Source organism: Phaenicophaeus curvirostris, chromosome 17, assembly GCF_032191515.1.
Source record: "Phaenicophaeus curvirostris isolate KB17595 chromosome 17, BPBGC_Pcur_1.0, whole genome shotgun sequence".
Classification (NCBI taxonomy): domain Eukaryota; kingdom Metazoa; phylum Chordata; class Aves; order Cuculiformes; family Cuculidae; genus Phaenicophaeus; species Phaenicophaeus curvirostris.
In genome coordinates this window covers 15,246,470-15,274,113 of record NC_091408.1, presented here as the reverse complement: position 1 = coordinate 15,274,113, position 27,644 = coordinate 15,246,470, and the positions used below count along the sequence as shown (strand labels likewise).

Below are 27,644 nucleotides of genomic sequence, written 5' to 3'. Positions count from 1 at the left end.
TCCCTTTGGAGAAGAGCCCAGCTCCCTCCTCTCCACAACCTCCTTTCAGGTAGTTGGAGAGAGCAATGAGGTCTCAGCCTCCCTCAGCCTCCTCTTCTCCAGGCTAAACCCCCCCAGCTCTCTCAGCCGCTCCTCATAAGGCCTGTTCTCCAGCCCCTTCCCCAGCTTCCCCTAACACCCCTGTGCCCACTAAACCGAGTCTGTGTAGAGGTGCCACATCTCCACGCTCTTTGAACGCCTCCAGGGAAGGCGGCTCCACCAGTTCCCTGGCCAGCCTGTGCTAATGCTTCATCGCTCCGGTGGAAAACGCTTTTTTCTCTCCTATCCAACCCCCCGGCACAACTCGAGGCCGTCGCCACTGCCGGGGGCGGGGCCAGAGGGGCAGGGCGCGGAGTCGGGGAAGGGGCGGGGCCAGCGAGGCTACGAACGGGCTGGCGCTGCGGAGCCGGCGGGGGCGGGGCTGTGGGGGCGGAGCCAACGGATGCGCGCGCTCTCTAAGGGGCGTGGTCATTGAGGGGGCGGGGCCAATGAGGGGGCGGGGCGGCGGGGAGCGCGGCCGGCAAGGGGCGGGGCCAAGCGAGGCGCGGCGGCTCCGAGGGGGCGGGGCCATCAAAGGGCGCGGCCATCCCGGGGCGGGGCCACGCGGAGGCACGAGCGCTCGCAGGGGCGTGTCCCCGGCGAGGGGGCGTGTCCCCAGCCCCCGGGCCGCCCCCCGCTCCCACCGCCCGGCCAAGTTTGAACCCCCCGCAGCCGGCGGCCCGCGCGGGTCCCGCCGCCGCCTATGCGGGAGCCGCGGCGCCGGGCGAGCCATGGACGGCGGCGGGGGGCCGCCCGCCCTGGAGAAGAACGCGGCGGAGCTGACGGTCATGGACGTCTACGACATCGCTTCGGCCGTGGGGCAGGAGTTCGAGCGGGTAATCGACCAGCACGGGTGCGAGGCCATCGCCCGCCTCATGCCCAAGGTGGTGCGGGTGCTGGAGATCCTGGAGGTGCTGGTGAGCCGCAACCACATCAACCCCGAGATGGAGGAGCTGCGCCTGGAGCTCGACCGCCTGCGCCTGGAGAGGATGGACCGTATCGAGAAGGAGCGCAAGCACCAGAAGGTGCGGGCGGGGCTCGGTGACACCCCCCTCATCCCCGCCTCTCTCGGGGCTCGGTGTTTTCCCCCGGGAGAGCTGCGACCCCCCCCGCAGCCCCCGGAGAACAAAGAGGGAGGCCGGGGTGCCGGGAGCGGCGTTCGGGGGGCGGGGGCGGTTCCCTTCCCTCCTGGAAGTTTCCTTTCCCCACCCCTTCTCCGGTCGCCGCGTTTCCTTCCCTTCGCGGCTCTCGCTCCTTTTCTTCTCCCGGTGGGCGGGCGGGCCGGTCCCTGCTAGGCCGGGAAAGGTCTCTCCTCTCTCCAGAGCCGCGGCTGCTTTGGCTTCTCCGGGCGGCGGAGCCGTAGGAGCGGGGCGGAGGGCCGAGCGGCGTGAGGGCGGTGTGGGAGCCCCCCCCCCACCTCGGGAAGCTGCTCCCCCTGCGGCTGCGGGGTCCTCACCCCGTTCCCGTCAAAGCGCAGGGGGGAGATGGTTTCCCGGCTTGTGTCACCCGCCTGTAGCAGCTCTTAAACCAGAGACCCCATCGAAAGGAACGCCGCTTCTGGCCGGCGGCTGCCTCGGGCCCTCACGCGCACGGAGTCCGGGTAAAGAGACGGGGGGTTTCTGAAAGAGAGACCCCAAACTTAAAGGCTGGTCTTTAATTTAAGTGAATTCAAGTTTTAAGATTTAAAGCGAGTCAGCTGAATATGAAAAATCTTAGCATATGAAAAATCCAGGGTAATTCCTGCAACATTTTGCAGGAGATACCTCAGGGCAGTGTCTTTGAGGAGGGTGGTGTTGGATCTTTAATGTATAAAGCGCCGATAAGTTTCCAGAGTATGAAGAGGGTTGAGAGAATAGGTACGTGTACCAAACCCGTCCTGTTGCACTTCTAACAGATCTAACTGGGCGCTGAATGGATGATCCGTTGTGCACGTCCCATGCTGTGTCTGGGCCCTCTGTTAGAATCCCGTTAGCTCTTCCTGAGCCCTAGCGGCGTGTCACCTCGGGGAAGAGCTGCCCTAAGTCCCATCTCTTCGCTGTTCACGCAGAGACCACTGTATCACCAGTTTACAGTAGTTCTTTACCTCAGGTATTTACAAAATGCTGCCTGGTGATGTGGACCCTGAACCGGGCCTGGCAGCAACACCAAGTATCGTTGCACGAATTGGTGTTCTGTGTAGGTGACTCTGAAGTTGAGATAGGTGTTAAAAAGTTTTCCCAAACGTGTCAACTGCTTAACGCTTTCTAGTTGTCAACTAATCCCCCACCAGTTAACCATCTCTACTCGGCCACCTTCTACAATAGTTAAGAAGTGGCTCCCGGAGTGTTCAAAATATCCAGACAAACTTTGGTAGAAATCTGTTTTTACAATACAAGATACATACATTTTTTTTCAATTGAGTTGATTCCCAGTGCACCAGGTCCCCATGGAACAGTGGTGTCACCTCCCTCTGTGTTCCAGCCTGAGGGTTTGTAAGACTCTTCCTCAGGACAGGTTGTGGTAAGCAGAAAAAGCCAGAGACTGAGAAATCATTGTGACACAAAAGCCACCAAAAAACAATCCAGAAAAGCTTTTAGTCATCCTAGTAAGCATCAGTTTGTGAGATTTTAGCCCTCAGAATCTTCCAATGTGAATCTGGTTTGCCTATAAACCTGGCTTAGCGCCACTTGGATTTTCCTGAGCTGACTGGCCCATGGATCTGCCTTCTGTCTCTGAGGGTTCAGAACTTAATTTCTGCTCCAATTCATTGGGCTCTTCAGTAGCAATAAATAAGAAAGTTTGCCTAGGCAAACGTTAAAATAGTTGTCTGTTCATAGTGTGGTCACACAGAAATCGTATGTGTTTAGATAGGCTGACATTTCATGTATGTTCTATTTTGTTTTTACCAGTATGCTTTTAAATGATGAATGTGCTGTTTTGTTATCTAAACTAGGTCAGCACGTTATTTTAGCTACAGAGTTGTAACATGCAGCATCACTGTAAATAGTCAAGGTATTTGGCAATATAAAGTTTCACTACAGATTTGCTTTTCTCTCAAAATAGTTTAAAGTAAAATAGAGGTGATTCGTGAAATGTTCTTACTAATTGAGTCCATGTAGCTTATATGTTACTCATAATCTTTGACATATACTTTTTTCTGCAAAATTTTCAGCAAGCAGTATAAGAAGACAGTGATGCAGAAATAAATGTGGAATAAAATAGCATTTGGACTGAGAAGTCAATAGGACCACAATTTCCCTTTATCGGAGCATGCATTCATAGCAGAAAGCTATCCTTTAATCTCTCGGCAGAGCTTATTCTAGCCTAGAGCTGTGCTTGGCGGGGTTGTTGTCTGAATGTGTTTTGTTGTTAGGTAGGAGAGGGGCGTGCTGGATGAATGTAAGAGTCAGCAAGTGACTCAGCCTGGCTCCAGTGATTTACAGGCAGCCTTTTTTGTTTGAAGCACACACATGAAAACGGAGCAGAGAATGCCCCCCACTGCAGAAGTGTGATTTTTGGCGAAGGCTTTTGGAAGAAGGAGATCTCTAAATACAACTGTTTTTCGTTGAAGGCTTTACACTTCTTGTCCTAATTTGACCTTTGAGGGGACTGGTGACAGCTGCTCTTGACAAATGGGAGCTGTTGTTTTGACGGGTCTTACTGCCGCTAGCATAGATGCCACTTAAGACATTCCATATAGAACCATTTACATGAGGAGCAGCACAGTTTTGTCCTGCATTTGCTGTGTGGACCAGGAGCCTGGGGTTTGCAGCTCTGTCATGGACTCATTTGTTTTGTTTCATAACAGAAATCTAGACTACTCTTTCAAAATGAGCAGGTCTCACACTGGCTCCTCTGGCCCACAAAGTGTGATTTTTAACATTTATAACAGCCTTTGTGACTGCTTCTTGCTCATGTTGGGTTATCTCCTTTAATGTAGCAGTCCCCTTAATCTGCTCTTCACAGCAAAACTGCGCATAAGGAGCCATCCTTTGGGTAACTTGCATGTCAGAAATATTTGGATCAGGAATTGTCTCCTCACGTATTTATGTTCGGCGTACAGCAAACGGAGACGTTGATAGTTGGTTTCCTTATGCTGGCATTTGAAAAGCAGATCTCTTTTAAGAAATTCAAAGTAGTCTCACTTAATTGTTTTCTATAAGAATTGTAGTAGAATTGTTACTAGTTTGATCTGTGAATAGTTCAGTCAAAGACTCTTTAATGTGTTTAAAAAATAAAAATGTGTTGTCCTGGTCTATTCTTTAGGAATTAGAACTGGTGGAGGATGTCTGGAGAGGGGAAGCACAGGACCTTCTTACCCAAATTGCCCAGCTGCAGGAGGAGAATAAACAACTGATGACAAACTTGTCTCACAAAGACATTAATTTCACAGAAGAGGAATTTCAGAAGCATGAAGGCAAGTTTGATACTTCAAATTCAGTACTTGTTTTTGTTATAAAAAGTAATATTTTTTTTGACTGGATGTTATGGCTTTATTCCTATAGATTTATGCAGGTCTGGGGTTTGCAGGGGGATGGGGGTGGGTTTTTCTTCATCTGCATAGAAAATCTCATAAAACAGAATGACACTGCATGTTCAGAGGTGGAGGCAGGAGGTAAAGAAAAGCCTAAACAGCTTTTTGTTTGGCTAAGAAGCATCTCTGAAAGTAAAGTGTAGCTTCACTTTTTGATCTATCATTTTAGTTCAGGTTTTGCAAAAAAACATTCTTAAGCACTCCTTATGTTTTCTAATAGAAACAGAATAATCCAGAAATATTTATTTCAGACCATTATGCACAAAAATAACTGCAGCTGTTGGTCTTTTCAGGATAACTGCTTGAAATACAGCAGATCGAGATTTCTTTGAATTATATCAGTCTGCCACATGGAGATACTCAGGAGACTATCATGATATTCATCTAGAACAGGAGACTGATTTCACTGGTCTTACCCAGCTTCAGGGTTCTCTCACTTATTTGGGACCTACAGCCAATAAGTGAAAATATTTATAATCCAGGAAGTGGGTGAATAATGAAGAGCTGAAAAAAACCAATTTGTGGGCAACTTCTTTCTTGAGGCAGAATGAAGTTCAAGGCATAAAATTCCAACTTGCAAATACAGATAGATTTCACTGCAGCAACTGAAACAATTGCTGCTCTCAGCTCTCACCCACAGCTCTGCAATAACTCTTTCCCAAGGGCATGGGGAGATGAGCAGGTGTCTGTTTGCTCCACAGTTCATACCACTTCATTTGAAGCTGCTAGAGACCGAGTCCATTTCATAGAATCATCAAATCATAGAATAGTTTGGGTTGGAAGGGACCTTAATGATCATCTAGTTCCAACCCCCCTGCCATGGGCAGTGACACGTCCCCCTGGATCAGGCTGCCCAAAGCCGCATCCAACCTGGCCTTGAACACCTCCAGGGATGGGGCAGCCACAGCTTCCCTGGGCAACCTGTTACAGTGCCTCACCACCCTCTTCTTTATGTCTAGTCTAAATCTGACCCTTTCCAGTTTATACCCATTGCCCCATGTCCTATCACCACAAGCCTTTGTGAACGGTCCCTCCTCAGCTTTCTTGTAGGTCCTTCAGGTTCTGTAAGGTCGCTATAAAGTCTCCTTGGAGCCTTCTCTTCTCCAGGCTGAACAACCCCAACTCTCTCAGCCTGTCCTCATATGGGAGGTGCTCCAGCCCTCGCATCATTCTTGTAGCCTCCTCTGGATCTGTTCCAACAGCTCCATTGCTTTATTATGTTGGAGATTCCAGAACTGGTCATAATACTCCAGATGAGGTATCACAAGAGAGGAATAGAGGGGCAGAATCACCTCCCTCAACTTGCTGGTCATGCTTCTCTTGATGCAGGCCAGGACACGACTGGCCTTCTGGTCTGCGAGTGCACACTGCTGGCTCCTGTGGAGCTTCCCATCAGTCAGCACCTCCAAGTCCTTCTCTGCAGGGCTGCTCTCAATCACGTCATTCCCCAGTCCTGTATAGAAATTGGGGCTTGGCCCGACCCAGGTGTAGGACCTTGTTCTTGGCCTTGTTGAACCTCATGAGATTCACACAGCCCCACTTCTCCAGCCTGTCCAGGTCCCTCTGGATGACCTGCTGTCCTTCCACTGTGGCAACTGCACCTCTCGGCTTGGTGTCATCTGCAAACTTGCTGAGGGTGCACTCAATCTCGCGGTCTATATCATTGATGAAAATATTAAATAGCACTGGTCCCAGTACAGACCCCTGAGGGACACCACTTGTCACAGATCTCCATCTGGACTTCAAGCCATTGACCACTACTCTCTGAATACAACCATCCAACCAGTTTCTTATCCACCAAACGGTCCACCCATCAGATCCATGTCTCTCCAATTTAGAGAGAAGGATGTTGTGGGAGACTGTGTCGCTGCTTTACAGAAGTCCAGATACATTGCATCCATTGTTTTCCCCATGTCCACCGCTGTGGTTACCCCATCATAGAAAGCCACTAGGTTGGTCATACAGGACTTGCCCCTGGTGAAGCTGTGTGGCTGCCATTAATCACCTCCCTGTCATCCATGTGCTTTAGCATAACTTCTAAGAGGATCTGTTCCACTATCTTCCCAGGCACAGAGGTGAGGCTCACAGGTCGGTGGTTCCCAGGGTCATCTTTTCTACCCCTTTGAAAAAGGGGGACAATGTTACCTTCCTTCCAGGCACCAGAGACTTTTCCTGACTGCCATGACTTTTCAAATATCACAGAGAGTGGCTTCACAACCACGTGAGCCAATTCCCTCAGGACTCTGGGATGCATCTCATCAGGTCCCGTAGACTTATATATGTTCAGGTTCCTCAGGTGGTCACAGACCTGATCTTCCTCTACAGTGGGAGGGGGTTTACCCCCCTGGTCACCATCTTGTTGTCCCATGACCCAGGAGGGGTGAGGAGAGCAGTTGTCAGTGAAGAACGAGGCAAAAAATTTGTTAAGTAGTACCTCAGCCTTCTCCTCGTCTGTTGATATAAGGTTGACATTTTCAATGAGGGTATGTTCTCTTTAACCTTCCTCTTCTGACTGACGTACCTGTAGAAGCCCTTCTTGTTAGTCCTCAATTCCCTTGCCAAGTTCAGCTCCAACTGCGCTGTGGCCTTCCTGACCTCATCCCTACACATCCAGGCAATGTCCCTGTACACTTCCCATGCTCCCTGTCCCTGCTTGCACTGCCTGTGCAGTTCCCTCTTCTTGAGTTTGACCAGCAGGTCTCAACTCGGCCACGGTGGTCTCTTCCCTTTCCTGCCTGATTTTCTACACATGAGGACTAAGCGCTCTTGTGCTTCATGGAAAGCATCCTTAAGTATTTGCCAGCTCTGTTCTGTTCCCTTGTCCCCAAGGATCGTGTCCCAGGGCGTCCTACCAAGTAGGAAGTCTGCTACCCTGAAATTTAGGGTCCTGACTATACTCCTCACTTGCCCCATATTCCTTCAGACCTTGAACTCCACCAGTGCATGATCACTGCAGCCTGGGCTGCCTCCAACCCTAATGTCACTGATGAGCTCACTTGTATTAGTGACCATCAGGTCCAGTACTGCATCCCCTCAGGTCAGGGTCTCTGTTAGCTGGGTTAAGAAATTATCTTCAAGCTGTCCAGGAAGTCTCCTGGATTGCCTACAGCTGTCGTGCTACTTTTCCAGCATATGTTAGGGTGGAGCGTGAAGCCTCCTGTAGCTGGAGGAAGAAGGCTTCATCAGTTGACTCTCCTTGATCGGGTGGCCTGTAGTATACACCAACCACAAGGTTCCTGTTGGTTCCTTGGTCTTTTTATTCTGACCCACAAGCTTTCAATCTGCTCGTGGCTACTCTTCAATGAGAACTTTTCATATTCTATCCCTTTCCTGACACAGAAGGCAATGCCTCCACCCCTCCTTCCCAGTCTGTCCCTTCTGAACAGCCTGTAGCCATCAATAGCCACACTCCAGTCATGGGGTTCATCCCACCAAGTTTCAGTGATGGCAACTAGATCATAGCTTTCTAGTAGCATGGTAGCTTCCAGCTCCTCCTGCTTGTTGCCCAAGCTTCGAGCATTTGTATAGAGGCCCTTCAGCTGGGTTGCCGGTCACATTGCCTTCTTAGTGGACCCTTTATTACCTATAAGGTGTTTTGGAGAAGTTTACTCCCTGATACTTACTACCTCAGGAGTATCATCTTCACAGGACTTTGGCTGTGCCATGGCATCCCCAGCACAGCCCTGGACGGCGTGTGTAGGGTCTGTACCCAGCACCTCATCCCTCCAACCGCTGTCTGTCCTCCCACTGCTTGTCATAGGCTAGCCTGATATTATCCCCCTCCCCTTTCACATCTAGTTTAAAGCCCTATCTGTGAGCTCCTGATACTTTCCTGAGGTTTAAGCTGAGGAGTTAAAAAAACAAAGGCTGTGCAGCTTTAGGAATGTCACAGCCTTGAGCTGAGGCAGGGTGGATGCTGTGAGTGGCCACAGCATTATTCGAGCAGCAAAACCTGCCGGTGATGGATGGTGAGTCTGTCTGCAAGTGGGTGGCTTTCTGAACTATTTGTACACAGACAGGACGCTGCTGCTTCTTCAAGCCCCAGCTTTGCTTTGTGGTTATCAGTAGAGTCCTGGCTCCCTCAAACGCTGACATGCTGTGTAATGGGCAAAGTCACTGCCACTCTGAAAACCAGACCATGCAGCTGAGCCACTGCAGCTCTCCAGTGAAGTATTAGGAACGAAGGGGTGTCCTTTTCCAGACAGTGATGGTTGGGATTAAATGGCAGCTTCCTGTAGGTGGATGGAACTCCATCCAACACTGCAGAAGTTGCACTGCTTCCTCCCAGAGGCCAGGTACTGCTCACCTGCCATTTGGAGGAGTACAATGAAGTCTTCAAAAAGTGAAACTGGTTACACCTCTCAAGAACACTTCCCATTCAGGATTCAATTATTGACACAGAAGTAGCTCAATGTCACCCTTATGAGTTCCATGCAAAATTTCAGGATGGCAGTGATCTCTCATGGACCTTGAAGACTACGACATTGTGTTACAAAGAAACAACTTCCCCTTTGTTTTCTCTCTCTTTTTTTTTTAATTTTTTTTTTATTTCCTTCTACCAGTAGGTATCTAGCTCACTGCAGCTCATGTGCTATTTAAATATAGCCATACTCTTCTCATTCAGCTGGCCAAGCAAATGCCAGGCATACTTTTCACGTTATTTTTACTGTGTCTGCCCAAATATAATAACGCAAACGAACTCCATAAGCCCATTCAGAGACCAGATTCTGCAGTCACTAATATTCTTTGGCCAAAGTCATCAGCTTAATTGAAATCACATTAATTTATAGTAACCCCATTTTATTATTAGCACCTATTATCTCAAGCTTAACTGTTTTCTTTTTAGGAAGTTTTGTCATTAATGATGAAGGACAGGTTTTTCTCAACTGACTTGTTTGGGTAGTGTCAAAAAGTAGTCATGCTGCTTTTTTTTCAGTCTCCATCATTTGATTGGATACATATAGAGTCTGTGGTGGGAAGTTTTCGAGCTAAATGCCCTGCTAGCAGGACTGACTTTGACCGGACTCCAGTTGCTGTATCTCAGCGTGATTTAGTATTGTGGTCATGTCTCCCCTTAGTGCTAGCCCCTGGGATTAACAGCTTGCTGCTTGTTCACCAGGCAGTTAAAGGAGTTATTTTTAGCACAGGCAACAGAGGCCGGTGTTTTGGATATACAAGACTTTGAGATTCAATCCTTACCAATTAATAGTCACATCAGGGTTCACAGAGCCTCCCTTTAGTGTAATGGGGGTGTTTCTAAGAGGCAGATGAAATCCTATCTAAACAGGAGAGTTTTGCACAGAGGGCATCTGCCAAGGGGCTGAGCAGACCAGGGTTCGTATGAAAGGAGGTGGCAGAATACAAAATACGCAGGTGGTGTTGAAGAGGAGTCTGCAACACTTAATGCTACTGCTTCCAAGATCAAACTGAGCACTATGGATGACGCTGACTGATAGGAATATCCTAATAATATGCCACGAGAAAACTCGACCCATCCTGTGTCAAACGCAACCAGCAAGCTGCTGTCCCACTGCAGCGAGGGGAGCTGCTGTCTCGGCTTGGCTGTGGTAATGGAGACAAGCAGCAAGGTGTCAGCAGTGGTGTGAACCTCCTGTGCTAGGCTGCTGAGGAACCTACAATTCCCTTTCAAACATCAAAGCAAGCTTTTAAGCGCTTGGGTAGTGGTGTAGTGCTGCAGGCCCTGACTGGTGCTTTGGCCTGTTATGACAGCAGTTGTATAAACAACAGTAAACGGTAAAAAAAAGTCCCTAAACATAAATGATGGTTATTTATTTATTTATTTTATATATTTTTCCTCTTTTTTTCCCAGCCGATTTCCTTTCTCTTGCTTGAACAATGCTATGACCACAGCAATCCACAGGAAGCTGCTCATAGGATGTACTTAGGGAAGCCAGCTGGGTGTGTTCAGATCTTGCAGATTGTAGACTTTGAATCATTTAGAGATAATTACTTCAAGTTTAGGTCACTTAGTGATTTCCCTCTCCTCTTCCCCAGTGCCTGAGGAAATGGAAGGCATGACTGTTTCACAAACACTTCCCACCTTTTCTTTCCTCTTCTCTTGCAATGAAAATGATAATGTAGTGACCTGTGCACACAATTCAAGTCCTTTACGTTCACTGTTAGGGAGAAAAATGAGCACAGTGGGAGGAAAAGCAATCAGCACTGAAATGGTTCTAAATTCTTTATGTAGCAGCTGCTATATAGAGGTTTCAGAACACCTCACAAGTGCTAATGAACATAGTTTCCCTCACTATTCCTAGCTTCTACTGGGGTGAAGTCACCAGTCTAAAGTTTTACTGTGGTCTCTCTGTACTTGAAGGCAAAGGTCTGGATTTTTTTGTTTTAAAATACAGCTGACGTTTTAGGTCACAGCCCTGAGACTTCCTGCAGGGGGTACATCCAGGAACCTGGTGTGGGATTTGTGGGTGCAGCGGCGTATAAGAACTGTGTTGCAATAGAAAAGTGTGGATCATTTGCAAGAGATAAGTAGCAATATGTGTCAGTGTCTGCTTCTCCTTCCTGGTGGATATGTGAAGAATTAAAATTATCCTATGAAGAACTAGAACCTAGAGCAGAGAGATAATGGGGACCAGGGTCCAGAGCAGGCAAATTTACCACAGAATTAAGTAAGATGAGAATGTAATACTAGAATGCGAACACCGTGTCACTCAGCTCTTTTCTGGGGTTTAACAGAAACAAGTCCTCTGAACCAAATTCCTGGCCAGCCATGATCACTAATTCTGTTGCCAGCAGAGCGGTGACCCGTTCTCTGCTGTACCGTTGGATGCGTGTGATGTGTATCCAGCGCATTCTTGATGTGGGATGGGAAACTGCTTTAATGTATCAAAAAGGAAGTGGCTTTCCAGCCACCCCAGCAGGGTGAGTGAATTATCACCATTTGCAGTCTGTAGATAGAGGAAGCTGAGGACCCATGTAACTGGATACTTTGCCAAAGGTAATAGAACAAGACAGCCATAGACCCTGGATTTGAGCTCCTGCTTGGACTGGACTTCATCTAGAGCAGCCGCATGCTGCCCCAGTGGAGTGGATTGTGTCATCTATGTTCTCTGTTAGCCTTGAAGTAATCTTTAAAGCATCTTCCAACAGCTTCTCTGTAATTGTACTAGCAAGCAACTTCCAGAATCTTTACCTGATTATTACTTACTGGTTTTGTTCTCAGTCTCAGCAGTTCCTGATTATCTTAGTTTCTTTTCTGTTTTCCTTTTTTAACCAGGAATGTCAGAGAGAGAGCGGCAAGTCATGAAGAAGCTGAAGGAAGTGGTAGATAAACAGAGGGATGAAATCAGAGCAAAGGACCGGGAACTTGGACTTAAGAATGAAGATGTAGAGGCTGTAAGTGGCTCTTTGTCATCCTATTTCTCTTCTTTCTCACCTATGCTTCCATAGCATGGTTTCAAGTTTTAAGTTAACGTAGAATTTGTAAGCAATGCCAGATCATTAGTCCAGAAACTGAAGTGCCTGGCGTAACTGTGGAGTGCCCACGAGTATTAGGCAGCCTTCAGTGCAGACACGCATCCTCTGCTGTGTTCAGAAGGACCAGGCACACTTGAAATGTGACTGGGATCCAGTGTAACAAGGAAGGAAGATGGAGGTGGGAGAGGTTGTTTTGTTTGCCTCCTTAAAGACCCGATACCTCTTGCCCTTCATGGGAACAGGATGGGTAACTTTCTCTGGCTTCTTGAGCCTCTGTGCTTTGGCAGTGCAAACCAGAGTTTAGCAGCAGGGACTTCAATGCGCTCCTGCTCCAGGGGTGCGGGGTGGTTTACCTCTGTGCCCAGGAAGGGGCTGGAGCCCAGCTCAGGTCGCTTTTGCCAGCAGTGAGCAGAAGGTCACTGAGAGGATGAGTGGCCCTGGGGGCACAGTGCCAGAGGTCCGGGTGTAGACTTAGATGAGTCACAGACTCTGCTGTGACTCTGGGAATCAAATGATGTCTTGGTTCTTTCTGTGTCAGGAGGAATGACCTCCTTACCCATATTTCGCTTCCCATACTCACTCTGCCTCATCTCCTCAGGCCATGGGACATTTCTAGTGCTAGCAAGGGCCCAGCCTAGATCTCTGCTTTCCCCAAGTGCCTCTGGCAGATGCTGCGGCCTTTCAAGTTGGTGCTATTCATGCAATACCCAGCAGGACAAATCTTGCCTTATGAGAGAGCCTAAGAGCTCTGTGCAAAGTACTTATTATATAAATTGAATACTGAGGATTCCTCTGTCTTGTCTTTCTCTCTTCTACTCTGGGTTAAGATTTGATCCAGAATCCCATAAGCCACTCTGTCCTTGAACTTTGCTTTTTTGAAACATAATATCAGGAGTGGGGGATTTGCTTTTAGCTGGAGAATTCCATGTGCTAGGGGAGACATGCTGCTTTACTCTAGAAACCAATTAAAATCTGGTGACTGCAAGAGTACTAGATAATTAGACATTATAAAACTAATCTGGGGATAAGGAAGGGGGAGAATTTTCCAGATTAAATTCAACAAGAACCCACTGCTTTTTCTTTAACATGGTGTTTGGGCCTTGGCCATCATGGCAGAATGGATGCTGACCTACTGCGTCAATGTTTTGCAGCTTCAGCAGCAGCAGAACAGGTTAATGAAAATTAATCATGACCTGCGGCACCGGATCACTGTGGTGGAGGCGCAGGGGAAGGCGCTGATTGAGCAGAAGGTGGAGTTAGAAGCATACCTGCAAACCAAGGAGCAGGAGATGGGCACCCTGCGAGCAGAGCTGGGGAAACTGAGAGAAAAACTTCAGGGTGAGGACAGCCAAGATGGGGAGGAAGTAAAGGTAAGAGGCATTTTAAGTCACAGCTTTTTCAAAAGCTTTGGACTTCATATCAAGTACCTCTTCTTTGGACAAATGTGATTGATACATAGCAGAGGCAATGGTGGGACTTGAGGACAGCATCTCATTTTCAAATGTGACTTGCAGAAAGCAATGTTGCTCATAGCACTGTGACAGGAAAGGCCCTGAAAGGGTGAATGATGACTCAGTGGAACAGACTCCTCCTTCCTAAAGGAAAGAATAAGTCACACATAAAGTGGAGCGGCAGCAGAAGTTTGCACCGGGCATTAGAGAATGGCTCTGCCGTAACACCTTGTGTCCTAGCAAGTATAACCTATGGGTCATGTGCTAGGCTGCAGAATTTGCTAGATACGAGAACAAATCACAGATTCAAAAGAGTGTGTGCTGTTAAGAATATGGGGAGGTGATTCAAGTTCTCTGGAGTTTGTATTGGAGGCATGTGGTGTTTTGGTATTGCTGTATTAGTATGTTTGGATTAATTTTTTTTTTGTACACATCAGTCCCTTCCCTTGAAGGAAATCAAACTGATCCCTTTCTGGTCTGCCTCTTCCGAAAGATAGATGGCTGACAGGTATCTAAAGCCTTGCCAAGTATGCAAATACGGAAGCCCTAAGGGGTCCCAACTGTGCAATGCACTGTGATGGTGATGTCACGTGAACCACAGTAGGAAATAAACTGTGTCAGAGGGACTTCCAGAGGCCACAGAACTCCCCACTCTTGGTCCTTGCAGTGCTTATGGTGCTTTTGATCTGTCAGGATTAAGCTGGTCTTTTACTACCAAATCAACATATGAATATTTGAAGGCATCTTTTAGAGGAAACAGCTTTGGCCTTATTTCTGCTTTTGGTACCTATTAGAATTTGTGCAGTGTGATGTTCCTGGCACAAATGTTCAGGAAAAGCAAATGTTGCTGCTTGCATACTCAATACTTGCAGGAACAGGCAAAGTGATAATCTGCCAATTGAATTGGTGCTGAGATCAGAGCAGTAGGAAGGGCAGCTTGAGGGGAGCTTCCCAAGAAAAAGATGCATCTCTGATCTCTTGTATCCCTTCGTCCTCCTCCTGGTTCCTGTTATTTTAGTTTGTGCTACTTTTGTCTTACTAAAGCAAATGTGCTGTATTTCCCTTTCCTAATAAGCTCTGAGAAGACTACAAAATGGAAGAAGGGGTATCCTGATATGAAAGGACTTAGAGGAGCACTGTCACGTGGAGCTGTTTGACTGGATGTGTTGGTAGGAGCTCAAGTACCAAGTGGCACTGTAAATGCCTGATAGGTTGCATCAGGGAGTGAAATGTCCAATTCACTTGTAGCAGGCAGAAATGTACATCAAGAAGCAGAGGCAAAGGCTGATGTGGTGCCTCAGTCCCCCCTGGAATGTTAGAGCCAGTGTTGTGTTAACATGTCACTGGTGAATGGGGCGAGCACTGTATTAATACTGAAAAGAATGATTTCATTGCTGTTAATTCAACCAGGACACCCAGCTTTGTAAACGGGGTTGTAGAGCTTGGGCCTGGAGCCAGTGGGAGTGAAAGTGTCTTCAGTCTCTGGAGAGAAAGGACACATTCTTTACCTCTCTCTAACTCATCAGTTCTGTGGCAATGGTGCCTCTTATAATTAGAGCCGTTCCCCGCTCCCTCTGCCAGGATGATGGTTAGGCAGGAATTGCAGTGGCAAGCAGAAAGCTAGAATAGCTGCATGCTCTGCAATGGACATCGCTTGTTGGCTTCAGGCAGAAATGTTTGTGTTGACTACAGGCTGCTCAGTCTTTACTGAGTTGAGCAGAACCTAGCAAAAACAGCTTATCTGGGTAAAGGTGTGGGGCACGAATACAACCAAAAGAAGAGGCATCAGCTCAGACTCTAATCTCTCTAGATTAATCTCTCTGGGGTGAAGGAGAGGAAAATTGTTTGGGTAATTTCCTTTGAACCTCTTGTTAGATTGCTTCAATCTTTATTGTAGGCTGTGTGAAGAAATACATTTGAATGAACGGGGTGGATCCCAATAAGTGGACAAGCAAGCATTGCTCTGCTGCTTTGGCTTTGCAGGACGAGGACGGCAGTCCCTGCTGTAGGAACTGATACTGCACCAACCTTAGCCCAGCCAAGTTTAACCTGGAATCAGATATCAGTAGGTAGCAAAACTGTTTCACAAATGCATAAGCTCAAAAGAGGGAAGGATCGGGCTTACGAAAAATGGACTCTGTTTAAGAATTTCGGTACTTAGCTGCTCAAATTCCAGGTTGTATCCCAGCAAGGTGTCAGTGCGATGCAGGAGCTCTGTGACTCTGATCTCTGCATCCTACTGAAAGGGCAGGTGGCTGACCTGGCTACTGTCATCTCTGATTTTGTGTACTGGACTCCAGTCAGTCCTTGCAAAAAGCATCACATTTCAAATGTACTTTGCTGGAACAGTGTGCCCTGCTTACACTGGTATTGTCAGAAATCCTGCAGACCTCTAAAGGCTTCTACCTGCTTTTCAGCATCTTGATTCTAAGTGCCCTTCCCAGAAGCTTTTGGTTTCTCATGAACTGGTCCACTGAGTGGAACAACAGCAGAGGACCTGAACGATGGTCTGTGAGCTCTGTTTGCACAGACCACATTGTCAGAAGTAGTTGGGGCCAAATAGTTCTGTGTAAGTGCTGGGTGGCTGGAAGCAGCCCTGCAGGATTGAGAATCCAACCACATTCCCAGACTGCAGGTGCTGGCTTGTTGGGAGCCACAGAAACTGGGTGTGGAGAGATAAAATTCCTCCAAGCTTGCAGTGAACTCTTCTTAGAGGAAACGAAGAGGTAAGGGTATGGATGTGAAATCTCATCTGCAGTTTTCTTCCACTTTGCAGCTAGATCCTGGTGCTTACCCCAGTCCTGCTTTTTTAATAAAGGCATTAAGGAGATATAAATTTAAATCTCCACTTAATATATTAACATCCAAAGGAGCTTCCTCTGTGGGAAGAGCTGGAAGGAACTGTCGTGATCTTTGCTATGCAGTTTTTCAGCATTTATGTGGAAGGCTGATGTTTGATTTACCACATTTATTAAAAGTATGAATTCCTTAAACTGACTTGTTTATCAAAATTTGGACTTTCTGGCAGTGTGGATTCCACAGGAATTGCTCCACAAGAAAAATTCTCACCTCTGAGGTGGCTCGTGTTGGACCCTATTTTCAGGCCTGCTAGAAAAAAAACGGTGTTTGTTTGCTGTGAAAGATTGCTGTAAGCACAAGGCTATGGCTGTAGGTCACAACAATTAGGTGTTCCTTGTTTGCAAGCTTCCTCCAAACACCAGGTGAAAAGAGGTAAAATAGAGCTCAGGTCTCTCAGAGCCTGCCTGGTCTCAAGAGCCTGTGCACAGGACAGAGCAAAGGGATCACATCACTGAGCTGTTCTTGCTGACTGACTGTAACATGAAAAACAAATTCCTTCTACATTTTTGTCCTCTTAAAACTGCTGTGTTTCTCTTAAAAGAGGATTTAATAGTGCTGAAAGGAAGACGTGTGGAAGTAGACTGATAAATACTTTGGACTTCTCAGATGTACACTCACATGGTGATTTTAAAGCCCATGTTTCACTTCTTAGGCAGAACCAAACAATGATGACTGCCTCTCAGAGTCAGAAAAGATGGCGTTGGACTTAAAAGATCCAAATCATCCAAGATTCACCTTGCAGGAACTCCGGGATGTCCTTCATGAGAGGAATGAATTGAAATCTAAAGTGTTTTTACTTCAAGAGGAACTTTTGTATTACAAAAGGTAGGTTAGATCGCCTCTCTTGTGCGTGCCATACACAGAGAAGCTGTAGGGCAGGTGTAGAAACAATAAATGTGGTGTTAACGTATCCAGCAAGTTTTTATTTTGGCAAAGGCTTAAAGCAGAGATAGTAAGCATGTGGCTTTAGTTTGAATCTGGTTCTTCAAAATCAGGAAAAATCTATGTCCTTCCCTAACTTCTAGGTTTTCACAGAATCTTAGAAAGATTATAAACATTTAGTACTTTTGAACTTGAAACATGAGGATGAGAGGGGATCTAAAATGAAATTTCCAGACCTTTATTCAATGCATTCCTCTTCTTCCTCATCCAAATGGGAAGAAAATACTGAAAGGACACCCAGTTCCAGGTGCTGTTCCTTTGTCAGCAGAAAGATCTCCTATTGGTTTCACTGAGCTTTGAACAGATCTTTTTGCATTTCTTCATCAACAGCAACCTTCAATTGCATTTTAGAACTGAAAGTGCTTCCATGGCTTGGGAGGGGAACATTAATTATCTTTTCTTTTTTTCAAGTGAGGAAACAGAAGAAGAAACTAGATCCCCTCAACCTCCACCTATAATTCAACCAAAACCCTCAACTCAGCCTGAATCTGGAATCAAACGACTGTAAGTAGCGTGTTTTCTAAGGATACTGGATATAGCCTGCAAATACTAAATGTTTCTTATGGGTGGGATAATTTTAAAGAATTTAGAAGTTAAGTACATCCCTAATGCATTTGTGAGAGACATTGAGGAGCATTTGACAGGTATCACGACACAGCAGCAAAACTTTGCCTGGTTCCATGGTCATCTTTTAGTCTCAGATCATTTCCTGTGGTATCTCATGCTCCCTGTGTGCAGAGACCAGCCCGGAGTCCAACAGAACTCATGTGCTCTTGTTTATGGGCCAGTCTGGTGTGTCCAAGAAGCCCACTCTGGTTCTCATCTTTCCCATTCAGGCGAACCGAAAGAGCGTGTGTTTCAGTGTTTTATTATAGCCTGTGTGAGCAGATGAGGTCTTAAATACAGGCACCTGATCTTCCTAGAGAATTTTTTATGTCTGAGCCACACGGTCATACTCCAGAGGGAGGTGCTAGTATTTCAGAGCACCACTCTGCCTGTCCTGTGTGTGCAAAACTGAGTCAGGGCCACATCTCAGTGTGCAAAGACTGTAGGAACGATGCTCCTAGTCAAGTTCAAGACCCAGTTACCCAACACACAGTTCCTGAGGTGGTGGATTGTCAGCAGCCACTGGCCTCCAGGTCTCACTTGGAAGACCATAAAGAGCATTGTTGAGTAAAACCAGTCTCAGACCTGCAGCAGCTCTGCATGCAGAGCCAGGTTTCCCCATAGCCTTGTTGTGTTGACTTAAGCTTTTGGACCCCGACTTGCACAATGTGCATAGCACAAACACCTTTTGTTTGCGTAACAAATTCACTGGAGAGGATGCTAGAGCTTTCTTGGCTATAAAGAGCCCCACGTTCTTCTGGTGAAGTAGTTCATGTTACTGTCTGAAACCTAAGCTTACTGTCAGAGGTGTGTGTTTACTGGTACACCATTTAATTATAAACCAAAGCGTTGGCCAATCCATTTGCCTTTGAAACTCCCTTTTTGCACATTTATTTATTCCAAATTGTGTCCTGTAACCATATAGTAAGTCTTTGGATTTTTGTGATTCTGGAAGCTTAACTTTTTTAACTGCCTATATTATCTTGGAAGAGTCTTTTAAAAGTTTCCACATAAAAAGCTCTTCTGTCCTGTCCCACATGTCCAAAACCTTCAGTCCTTGTTTAATCATAGCAGCAGCCCTGTGAGAGACAGCTCCATGGGAAGATCTGAGATCCAAAACACCATAAAGTCAGGAAGGCATTTTTTATTATTTTCAGTAGATTACAGCTTCTGTCTGTGCTGCTCTGTTTGCTGAGAACCCTTCCTCTCACATGACTAGAAAACACACTTTGAGTTTGGATTTAAGTTTTCTTTCTACAACTGTGATGATAATAATACTCTGTCTCACAAGATCTTCTTTTAAATCTATTTTAGTACTTTTTACAGCTTCTCCTCTCGGAGAGGGTGGCTGGTTGCAGCTTACTCAGTTTGTGTTGAATGCACTTTCCATGCTTGATTTATGAAGCAAATGCAGCATAGAAATGTAAACACGTTGTAAGACAGGGCATATGCTGATGAAGTATTGGCTTTGACTCTTCCTTCTGCACACGCACATAAGCAATGCAGGGAGCCATGGCAGGAGGCACAAAAGTGTTTTCAATTGGTTATCTCAGTGCTTTCTTCCTCTCAATTTATTTCTTAGTGGAAGCCTGTTGGGCATCAGACCATTCGGTTGATGCACATTTTCAGGCACCTATCTAATCCTTCTGTTTCTCAGATTTTCTGTTAAATTCATGTAACTAAAACTGCACACAGTAAAATAAAATCATGTTGGTTTGGCTCATTTTGGAAGAGGCAAGAGTCTTCTTCTGCCAAACAGTGGAAGCACGTATTGAACCTGCTGTTGAGGTGAAATTACTTTCTTTAGCTGTCACTTCTTTCTGTTCTCTCTTCATTTAGCTATCATATTAAATAAAGGAAGATAAAACCATCTACTTAAGTAACCTGAAGGATGGTAATAATTTTCAGGTTTGGCTTATTCTTGCAGCCTGTCTGGATAGGATTTGTCTGGTGTGGCTTTATTTTCTTTCCCCTCCTCTGTGGTGTTGTCGGCAGTGTACTTGTGGATGGGCTTTAAAAGGACAGGAAATTTCAGTGCTGAAAAAACAAAGAACCCGAGTGTGGCATCTGCTGTGCCCTGTTGGAACAGCCGCCTGCAGCCCTGCCCGCTGCGAGCTGTCCGCAGAGCCCCCTGTCCCGGGCCGTAGGGCCACCTGGGCAGCACACAGGCACGTACACTCTCCATCTGAAATGAGGAAAACCTGTAATGCTGACGTCTGCATTCAGGATGCCTTTACAAATGACAGCAGGGTTGCTTTCCCCTCCATTTCAGACTTTTCCTCCTGATTAAACAGAAAGCTAAAGTACAAAAGTAGTAGGCACTGCCGCTGGCCTCTCAAGAGAAGTTTTATGCTTGCTGGTGTAATGGGCTCTTCTTTTCTCGACCCTGCAGCATCTCAGGGAATGAGACATAGATATACGGAGCCTCTGCCATCTAAGATGTGCCCAGGTAGTTCTGGGCTGCATCCCCATAAAGACAGGAAAACAAGAAGTTACAGAAATCAACACTTTTCACCCCTGGGGTTTGCACATTTGGGGTGATCTCTTGAGTTCTGATCTCAGACTGATTTGATTTCTACATTTGTCTCCACCACAGCACATGTCAGAGTTTTGATGACACAGTGTAACCCGGGGCTTTCACTGAGGAGGAAAAGCACAGGGATTAAAAATGCTCCCCCTGTTTTGAGCAGAAAACGCCCCTTTGTTTCCTCTTTGAGCATACGTGCTTGTTTGTCACTGATGTAATGCCTGAAAAAGTCATAAATTTTCTTCCTATTCTTGCAGTCTACAAAAGCCAATGTGTCCGTCTCATTTCTGCCCCATTGTGACTGTGCCACGATGTGTAGAAAGAGAAGTCGTAGCCACTGCTAATGATAATGTTTGCTTGTTCGTTTGCATTTTTCATGTAAGAATAGCCATTAGAGTGACGGCATTGGGGAGAGCTGTGGTTGGTCGCAAGTGAAATGTCTCTTGTGATTTCAACTTAATCTTTAATTGACATTAGTCCACAGTTCAAAAAAATATTTGGCACAAGGGAGAACCTCTGAGGAGAATCCTTAGAAAAACAGAGGGTGTTCCAGGTATGGCTGGAGGTGTGTCGGCAGGTTTGTGTGGGGCTGGCGGGGCACAGAGCGCCCACCCGGTGTGCTCTCCCAGCCGCTGCGCTGCATGAGTTGTATAATGCAGAGTGAAAGTGCTGAACTCTGACAAAGAAAGTCTTGCTGCTGGCCAGCTGGAAAGCATTTCTGCTAGAGGAGTTGCAAGGTTTCAAATAAGCATTTAGCTGCCTGCAGTTGGCATCTTTCTGCATGTGAAGCAATGCAGGATCTTTACGAACAGACACATAAGCCCTTTAACCGAGCAGCCTGCATAGGAGGTTATTTCAAGATTTCACCTGTGAACTAGTTTTTAACTTGAAGTTATCAACTGTAGCTTTTGTAGAACCTTTAACTGTGATGCTGGTCCTGTCTAACCCTGTGTTCCGTGCAAATACCCAGTAGTCACAGCAGAGTCCTGTTCTGTATTTCTTAACATACACCTTCATCCCTCATTTCATGATTTTAATGCCTGTTTGTCTCTTGGGAAGAAAAATGTGCACTGTGCTCTGCATTGCTAGAGGTAGTGATACCTTGATGAAATTCAACCCAGACTGCAGGCTGCCTCACAGCAGAAAAGTGGTATCTTTTAGAAATTCAAAAGCAATTCAAACTATTGCAATGCTCCTTTTCCTAAATAAGAGTTTTTCACTGAGGAGAGCTGTCTTGGGTGATGCAGATCCACCTCTCCCTGTAACGTGTCCTGTGTGGTACTTCAGAGTAACGCTGTGTATCATGTTTGCCTCTTTTCTTTTTAATGGAATGGTTTTTCTTTCCCTTGCTGCAGTCTTATCTCTTCTGTGTCTGTACTTTCCTGACCAGGATATTTACAGCCATAATGCCCATGGTAGCAGCTGGATTGATTCCAGATGATCCCACATTGCAGCCAATAAGAAGACTTGTGTCCCTTGTAGGAATTTTTTTTAAATGTTTGGTACCGTGGTTTCCTTTTGCATGATCCCGTGTTAACCTGCACTGCTGGTTGCATTCTCATCGGCTGCTTGTGGGATCACAAAGAAAAAATGCCAATCAGAATGACCAGTCAGTACACAGCTCATCGTTGTCCTCCATGCTGACCCTCAAGCACTGACATTTTATCACCTTTTGCCTTAACGTACCTTGCAAAACTGATCGTTACTCCATAAGAAATTGTTGCATTGTGCAGTTTTAACCAGCATCAGTTAATTTTGCTCACTAAGTGTGCCTATACACAATTCACACTGGTGAATTTTTTTAAGAAACCCATTCTAATGACTTGTTACATCTCAGTTAGATGAAATGGCTGAGAACGTAATGGCTGATATCTACATTAATTTCCAGTGTAGATTATAGGCTGTTGTTTCCATGCTTTTCTATCTATGCACTGTATATTTTGTCTCTAATTATGTATTTTGGAATAGTGTATACACTCTCAATAATCAATTCTGTCTTCCTATTCTTGGCTGTCCCTAGGAGATGTGCTGATCATTGTTAATGCAAAGTCTCGTTGCATCAGAACTGCTGCTTAAACAATCTTCATATTTGCAGCAGCAACACTGTAATTAATTCCCTTCCTCTCCACACAGACATGCTTTTTCCAGACATGAGCTTTTTCTAGGCATAATAACAATTTTCATTGTTTCAGAAGGAATTTAAAAGGCTAACCCTTCTGCTTCATGTAGAGATTTTATGAACATACTCTTCTCTCACTTCATTTCATGGTAAAATGAAAAATTACTGAACTTTGACTGTTGAAACATATTGCATAAGTACAGCCATGCCTTGTCTGGGTTCAGGGTACCAAGCCTGACCGTGCAGGACCAAACACGCTCTGCAGAAATCCTCAGTGGCCAGACACTTCTTTTATCAGCTGGGGTTGGATCTGGCCCTGAAAAGACACAGCATATGTGTGTGAATGTGATGAAGGTCGTAGAAAAGTATGAAGCTAATTAAGCGCAAAAGACTTATTTTGCTATTAAGGCTGCACGTTTGAATCCAGGAAATGCAAAAGTTCAGGTCCTGCTAGCAATGTTAGTTATCTGCCTGTGCACTTGCGTAGCTTTTTATATCCCTTTCTAGTCAGGAAATAATGTTTCTTAATATTCTTGATATTTTCAATAATTATCATCATGCTTACCTGCACATACGATAGGATATTTTTTCAGGAAAGTTGCCTTAAATCTCACCTGACACTCAAGAACAGCGTCCTGTGAGACCAGAGACGTCGAAGGCAGAACTCCCGGGTCTGCACAAGGCGGCTCAGCCGGCCAGGATCGTGGTGCTGAGGGGAGCCTGAAGGGAGCAGGGGTGGAGGCAGAATGGTGAGGACAGGGGGTGGGGACACAGCTCCAAGCTTGTGCCCTGACAAACATTCCATCGCCTACCAAAGCCGAGCTTATATTTGCGTAGTCTCTGACTGTAGAAGCAATTAGCAATACCTGTCCTGGGGCAGAACTGCATTATGTTCGGTGCTGTGCAAGCAAAACGATATTTACCTCCTAAAGCACCATTAGAACTCAAAGGGTAAGGAGCCAACTCAGGCCTTTGTAGCTGGAACCACAACTTTTGCATTTCTCAGCAGACCTAAACACAGCCCTAACACCTCCTGTACTGAACTCATGAAGAACATTAAATCCAACTAATGAAGTAACTTCGTCCTATACAAATAAAACGATACTAAGGAGTTTTCCAACTGTATTTTTTTGGTTCTATTGTCAGCTGGCAGTTTGTTGTTGTATGAAATGGCTGTTGGTTCACGTACGTCATTCTCTTAGCGCACCCAAGCCGTGTGACAGGAAATGACAAGCACACTTGCGCGCATCGCTTTGGAGCCTGCAAACTCGTGTGCATTTATTTATTTATTTTTGCAGGAATCAAGTCTATGTATCAAAATCTGTACATTTGGAAAAAATGGGGAGGCTTATTTTCTTACGAACTTCCCTGCTGACACCCTTAAAACATTTTCTATTTCTGGTCTGTGGTAAATTATAAATTTACTGCCAAAGATACCACTTTACTTACACCAAGAAACTAACCTGTACTGTGGCGCTGCTTTATCCCAGGGCTGGGGAAGGGGGATATACATCTAAAATGATACCTGCACCCCGTAGAGCTTATTTGAAGCTTCCATAGCCAAACCGCTTGAGATTGCAATGACTTCATCTTAATAACATTTTAACACGTGCTCCCATCAGGCTTCACTGCCTTGATTTTTGCAGATGTTTTGTTGTGCTGTGTATCGTGCCGGGTGTTTGAAGTGCTTTCAAGATGGTAAACGGTCATCTTTCTTTTCCCTCCCTTCCTGGAAGGTTTAGTTTCTTCTCTCGTGATAAGAAACGTATGCAGACATCACAGAAAAATGTCCACTTCCAGGATACTTTTGGAGAATGGTCAAATTCACATAAAGATTACGCCTACACCGAACAAGGACAAGAAGCCCTGCAGCACCTGTGACTAAAACCTGGAGGTGTTCAGTTTACCGCAGTAGATCTTGACAGTCCAGTCACAAGAAGCTTCTGTAAACAAATCCAGCAGCTCATCACTGTTATTTGCCTTGCACACCTCAGTGGCTGTTTCAGATGTACTCTCCAAAAGGTATCCCTTGCTGTTTACTTGGTGACTGCTGAAAACAGAATCCAAGCTCTGTAGTAACAGTAGCTGATACCCTGGGACATTGAAGCTTCTAGACGACTTGTTTTGTGCTGAATAACAAGTCTACAGTCTTGTTCACACATTAACTACAGTAACACAAGCTTCCTTAAACCAAAAAAAAAGGACCTGTGCCATTATTAGAAGTTTGTTTGCAGTGTACAGTATGTAGTGGCAAAGACTCCTTTACCCTGTTTGTAACACTATTGGTTGTTTGCTTTTTACTTCTGTAAGGATTTTTTCAGGAGGGATAGGCCAGCTGGTCAGTTCCGTGGCAGTTTCTAGCACTGCTGTGTCCTGTCGAGGTCAGCTGGCATCTGCCTTTTGCAGAGGAACCGCTTGGAAATCCACCCAATACAAACTGATAAACTGGAGTAGCCTTGAGAGGGAGAGTGAGTGTACATTTCCCTTGCTGCTTATAGTGCCTAAAGCATGAAGAAGCCGAGGTATGAGGTGAGCATGCCTTGCATTTTGCCATGAGTTCTGCAGTATTAATGAAAACAAACAGCTTACAAGGAGGAATTCCAACAGTTGAATTGTTCCTTTCTTACCAGGCCTTCCCCCCAGAGCAGCAGAGAGCTGCCGGAAAGGAACCAGGTCCCTTTCCCACAGGCAGTTGTTTGATGAAGTCACACTCCACTTTTCTGCCTAGATAAGACTCCTGACCTCAGAGTGGGAGGCAGCCTCAAAAAGCTAACAGGGACTGTTTTAACTGACTTAGTGAAGAGCCCAATCCAAAGCATTTTCTCTGACAGTCTAACACTACTTGGACAGAGCAGACGCATTCTCTGTGTGCGAGCGGCTCCATTGGTGCTGGCTGATGTTTGATAGCTGCAGTTACAGGGGTTTAACTCACCAGGAAAAGCCCAGCCCAGCCGAGCTGCCAGGAGCTGGGACTTGGATCTGCTTGGCACCTGAACTTGCGAGGCCCTTGGGTCTGACTGAGGCTGTGCTTAAGAAACCCACGACACCAAAGCCCCAAGGAGCATAACTATTGCGCAGCCCGTTGTCAGCGCACACCCTTCTCTGCTCACACTTTCCATGGAGGCACCTAATCGTGGCTCCTTGTGAGGGACGTGCTGAGCTCGCCTGTGAGCTTGGCTGCACACTGGGTGAGCCCGTGCTGGAGCTGCTGTGACGCGACGAGGCCGTAGGTAGCGTCTGCACACGCAGCGCGGGGGCCTTGAGCTGTAGCTTGTGCCTCACCCACAGCAGCTGCATCTGCTCCGGGAAGAGCCTCTTCTCAGGAGAGCACTTGGAGCAGGGAACCATGCTCACAGGGGTGGAACGTGGGAGGAAGCCTCAGAGGACCCCTAGATGAGAGCGAGCCAGAGGGGTTTAGTGCAGGCCAGGTGTTTTTAAGGCAGGGTCATCCAAGACTGCGGATTCTTTAACGTGCTTGGCCTGTCTGTAGTGAAACTGCCAGGAAACCATCCCTGGCAACAAGGGGCTGTGTTCTGCTCTGCTCCTGCCTGTCACTGTGCTGTTTTAAACACAGACCTCCCACACGCTCTAGAGAGCAAAAGTGCTCCCTGGGCCTCCCTGGTGTGCTGCAGGGAGGAGTCGTGGCTGTTCGTGAAAGGCAATCGGCGTCGGAACTGGTGATGGTGGCGTTGGTGTCAGCGTTGGGCAGGTAGCTCTTTCCTGGTTATGTTTTGGTAACAGCTTAAGTTTTCTGCTTACAGAAAGCTATTTTGACAAAACAGCAGCACTTCCCCCTCTTGTGTGAAAAGCAGCTCTTAAGGGAAGGGGGGAGTGTCTTAATGATAATTGAGTTGTTAAGATCTCAATTTCACTTTTGTATTAGAAAAAAAATACACTCTAGGCAGTTAAATTGTGAGTGATGCCTGTGGAGTTTTTCCCTAGCATAGTTTACAGTCAGTTAGCACATTCAGAAGAGATGCAGTGATCAGAAACAATGCACGGCCTGAATAAGCACAGTCAGAGAGCAGGGAGCGAGGGTGACAAACACACAGATCACACAGGTTTTCCCCAACACCTAAGCGGGTGTCTCCTGGCCTTGTGCACATAAAGCTCCTCCCCAGCACCAGAGCCCAGTGCGGATCAGCTCTGCAGCCAGTTTCACACACTCACAATGCAGTCCCACCTTCCCCACTCATCTCTGCAGCCCATTACCTCAAAAATATAATTAGTTATTCCTGATTTGCTAGCATTAACCACTCCACTCCTTGTTTTTACATCTGAAATGCTGAGTTTATACACTCCAAGTGCTATCATAAAGGATGGCACGTAGGGAAGAGTATATAAAGATTTGAAGATCTGTCACGTTTTGTTTCTTAATATTCAGTAAAATCTGCTTTTAGGGAAAGGGCCAGGACGTTACCAGGTGAGGGGTGTAACAAACCTGTCTGCAAGGGGCAGGATCACCGATGGGTTTTGGGTTGGTTTTTTTTTTTTGTTTTGTTGGCAGGAAATCATTTTAACAGTTTAATAAATACTTCTGAAAAACAAGTTTTTCTGCAAGACTTGTGTCTTTTTTTTCTGTTGTGGAAGGTTAATACCATCTCTTCGTGGGGATGCAGGATATGGGTCTGTTTTCTTTCACCTGGAAAAGGCTCATACAACACTTCATGGAAATAAGCCTCAAACTATGTAAGGTTTAGGTTAGGGCCATTCAAAAGCTGACAAACCCCTAACCAAACAGTTTAAAATACATTAGGAAATATTTTGGAATGGCATATGATGACAAAGAATGCAGCAGAGCCTGTTCTAGAAAACACTGTAAGCTACTAAGTGGGAGACGCGTGTCTGTGTCTGCACACCCTGGCTTGCCCTCCGTCCTCCCTAGTTCAGCTACAACCAGCAGTGAGCCCAGTGTTCAGAACAAGATTTAAACCCTGTACAGGCAGGACTTCATTTAGGTGAGAGGTGGAGAGTGGGAGCAGCCGCAGGCACGTTTAAGCACACCACCATCCTTCAGTGATGGTTCATGAGTGGGTCAGGAACTTCAGGCATTTTCTGACCTGTTTCCTGCTCTGTAGCGCACGTTCCTCTAAT

General features: G+C 46.2%; 1 protein-coding gene across 3 annotated transcripts; it reads left to right on the top strand.

The window, feature by feature from the left end:
• Positions 1-764: 764 nt before the first annotated feature.
• On the top strand, positions 765-27,098 carry RILPL1 (Rab interacting lysosomal protein like 1). 3 transcript variants are annotated; one of them, XM_069871135.1, is made up of 8 exons: positions 765-1,103; positions 4,324-4,474; positions 11,847-11,965; positions 13,198-13,416; positions 17,009-17,181; positions 17,710-17,802; positions 21,822-21,909; positions 24,287-24,426. In XM_069871135.1, the coding sequence occupies exons 1-8, from the start codon at positions 810-812 to the stop codon at positions 24,290-24,292; spliced, it is 1,143 nt and encodes a 380-aa protein (XP_069727236.1). In that variant the 5' UTR covers positions 765-809; the 3' UTR covers positions 24,293-24,426. The 3 variants fall into 3 exon arrangements, with proteins under 3 accessions (XP_069727236.1, XP_069727237.1, XP_069727235.1); XM_069871136.1 differs by lacking the exon at positions 21,822-21,909 and adding an exon at positions 20,909-20,984 and having other exon boundaries at positions 24,287-24,425; XM_069871134.1 differs by lacking the exon at positions 21,822-21,909 and having other exon boundaries at positions 24,287-27,098.
• Positions 27,099-27,644: the final 546 nt, after the last annotated feature.

Excerpts from the sequence above, each read along its gene's own strand:
- RILPL1 (XM_069871134.1), top strand. The coding sequence starts at position 810 with ATGGACGGCGGCGGGGGGCCGCCCGCCCTGGAGAAGAACGCGGCGGAG. Across the intron at positions 4,475-11,846 it reads GGAATTTCAGAAGCATGAAG|GAATGTCAGAGAGAGAGCGG; the intron begins GCAAGTTTGATA and ends TTTTTTAACCAG. Across the intron at positions 11,966-13,197 it reads AGAATGAAGATGTAGAGGCT|CTTCAGCAGCAGCAGAACAG; the intron begins GTAAGTGGCTCT and ends AATGTTTTGCAG.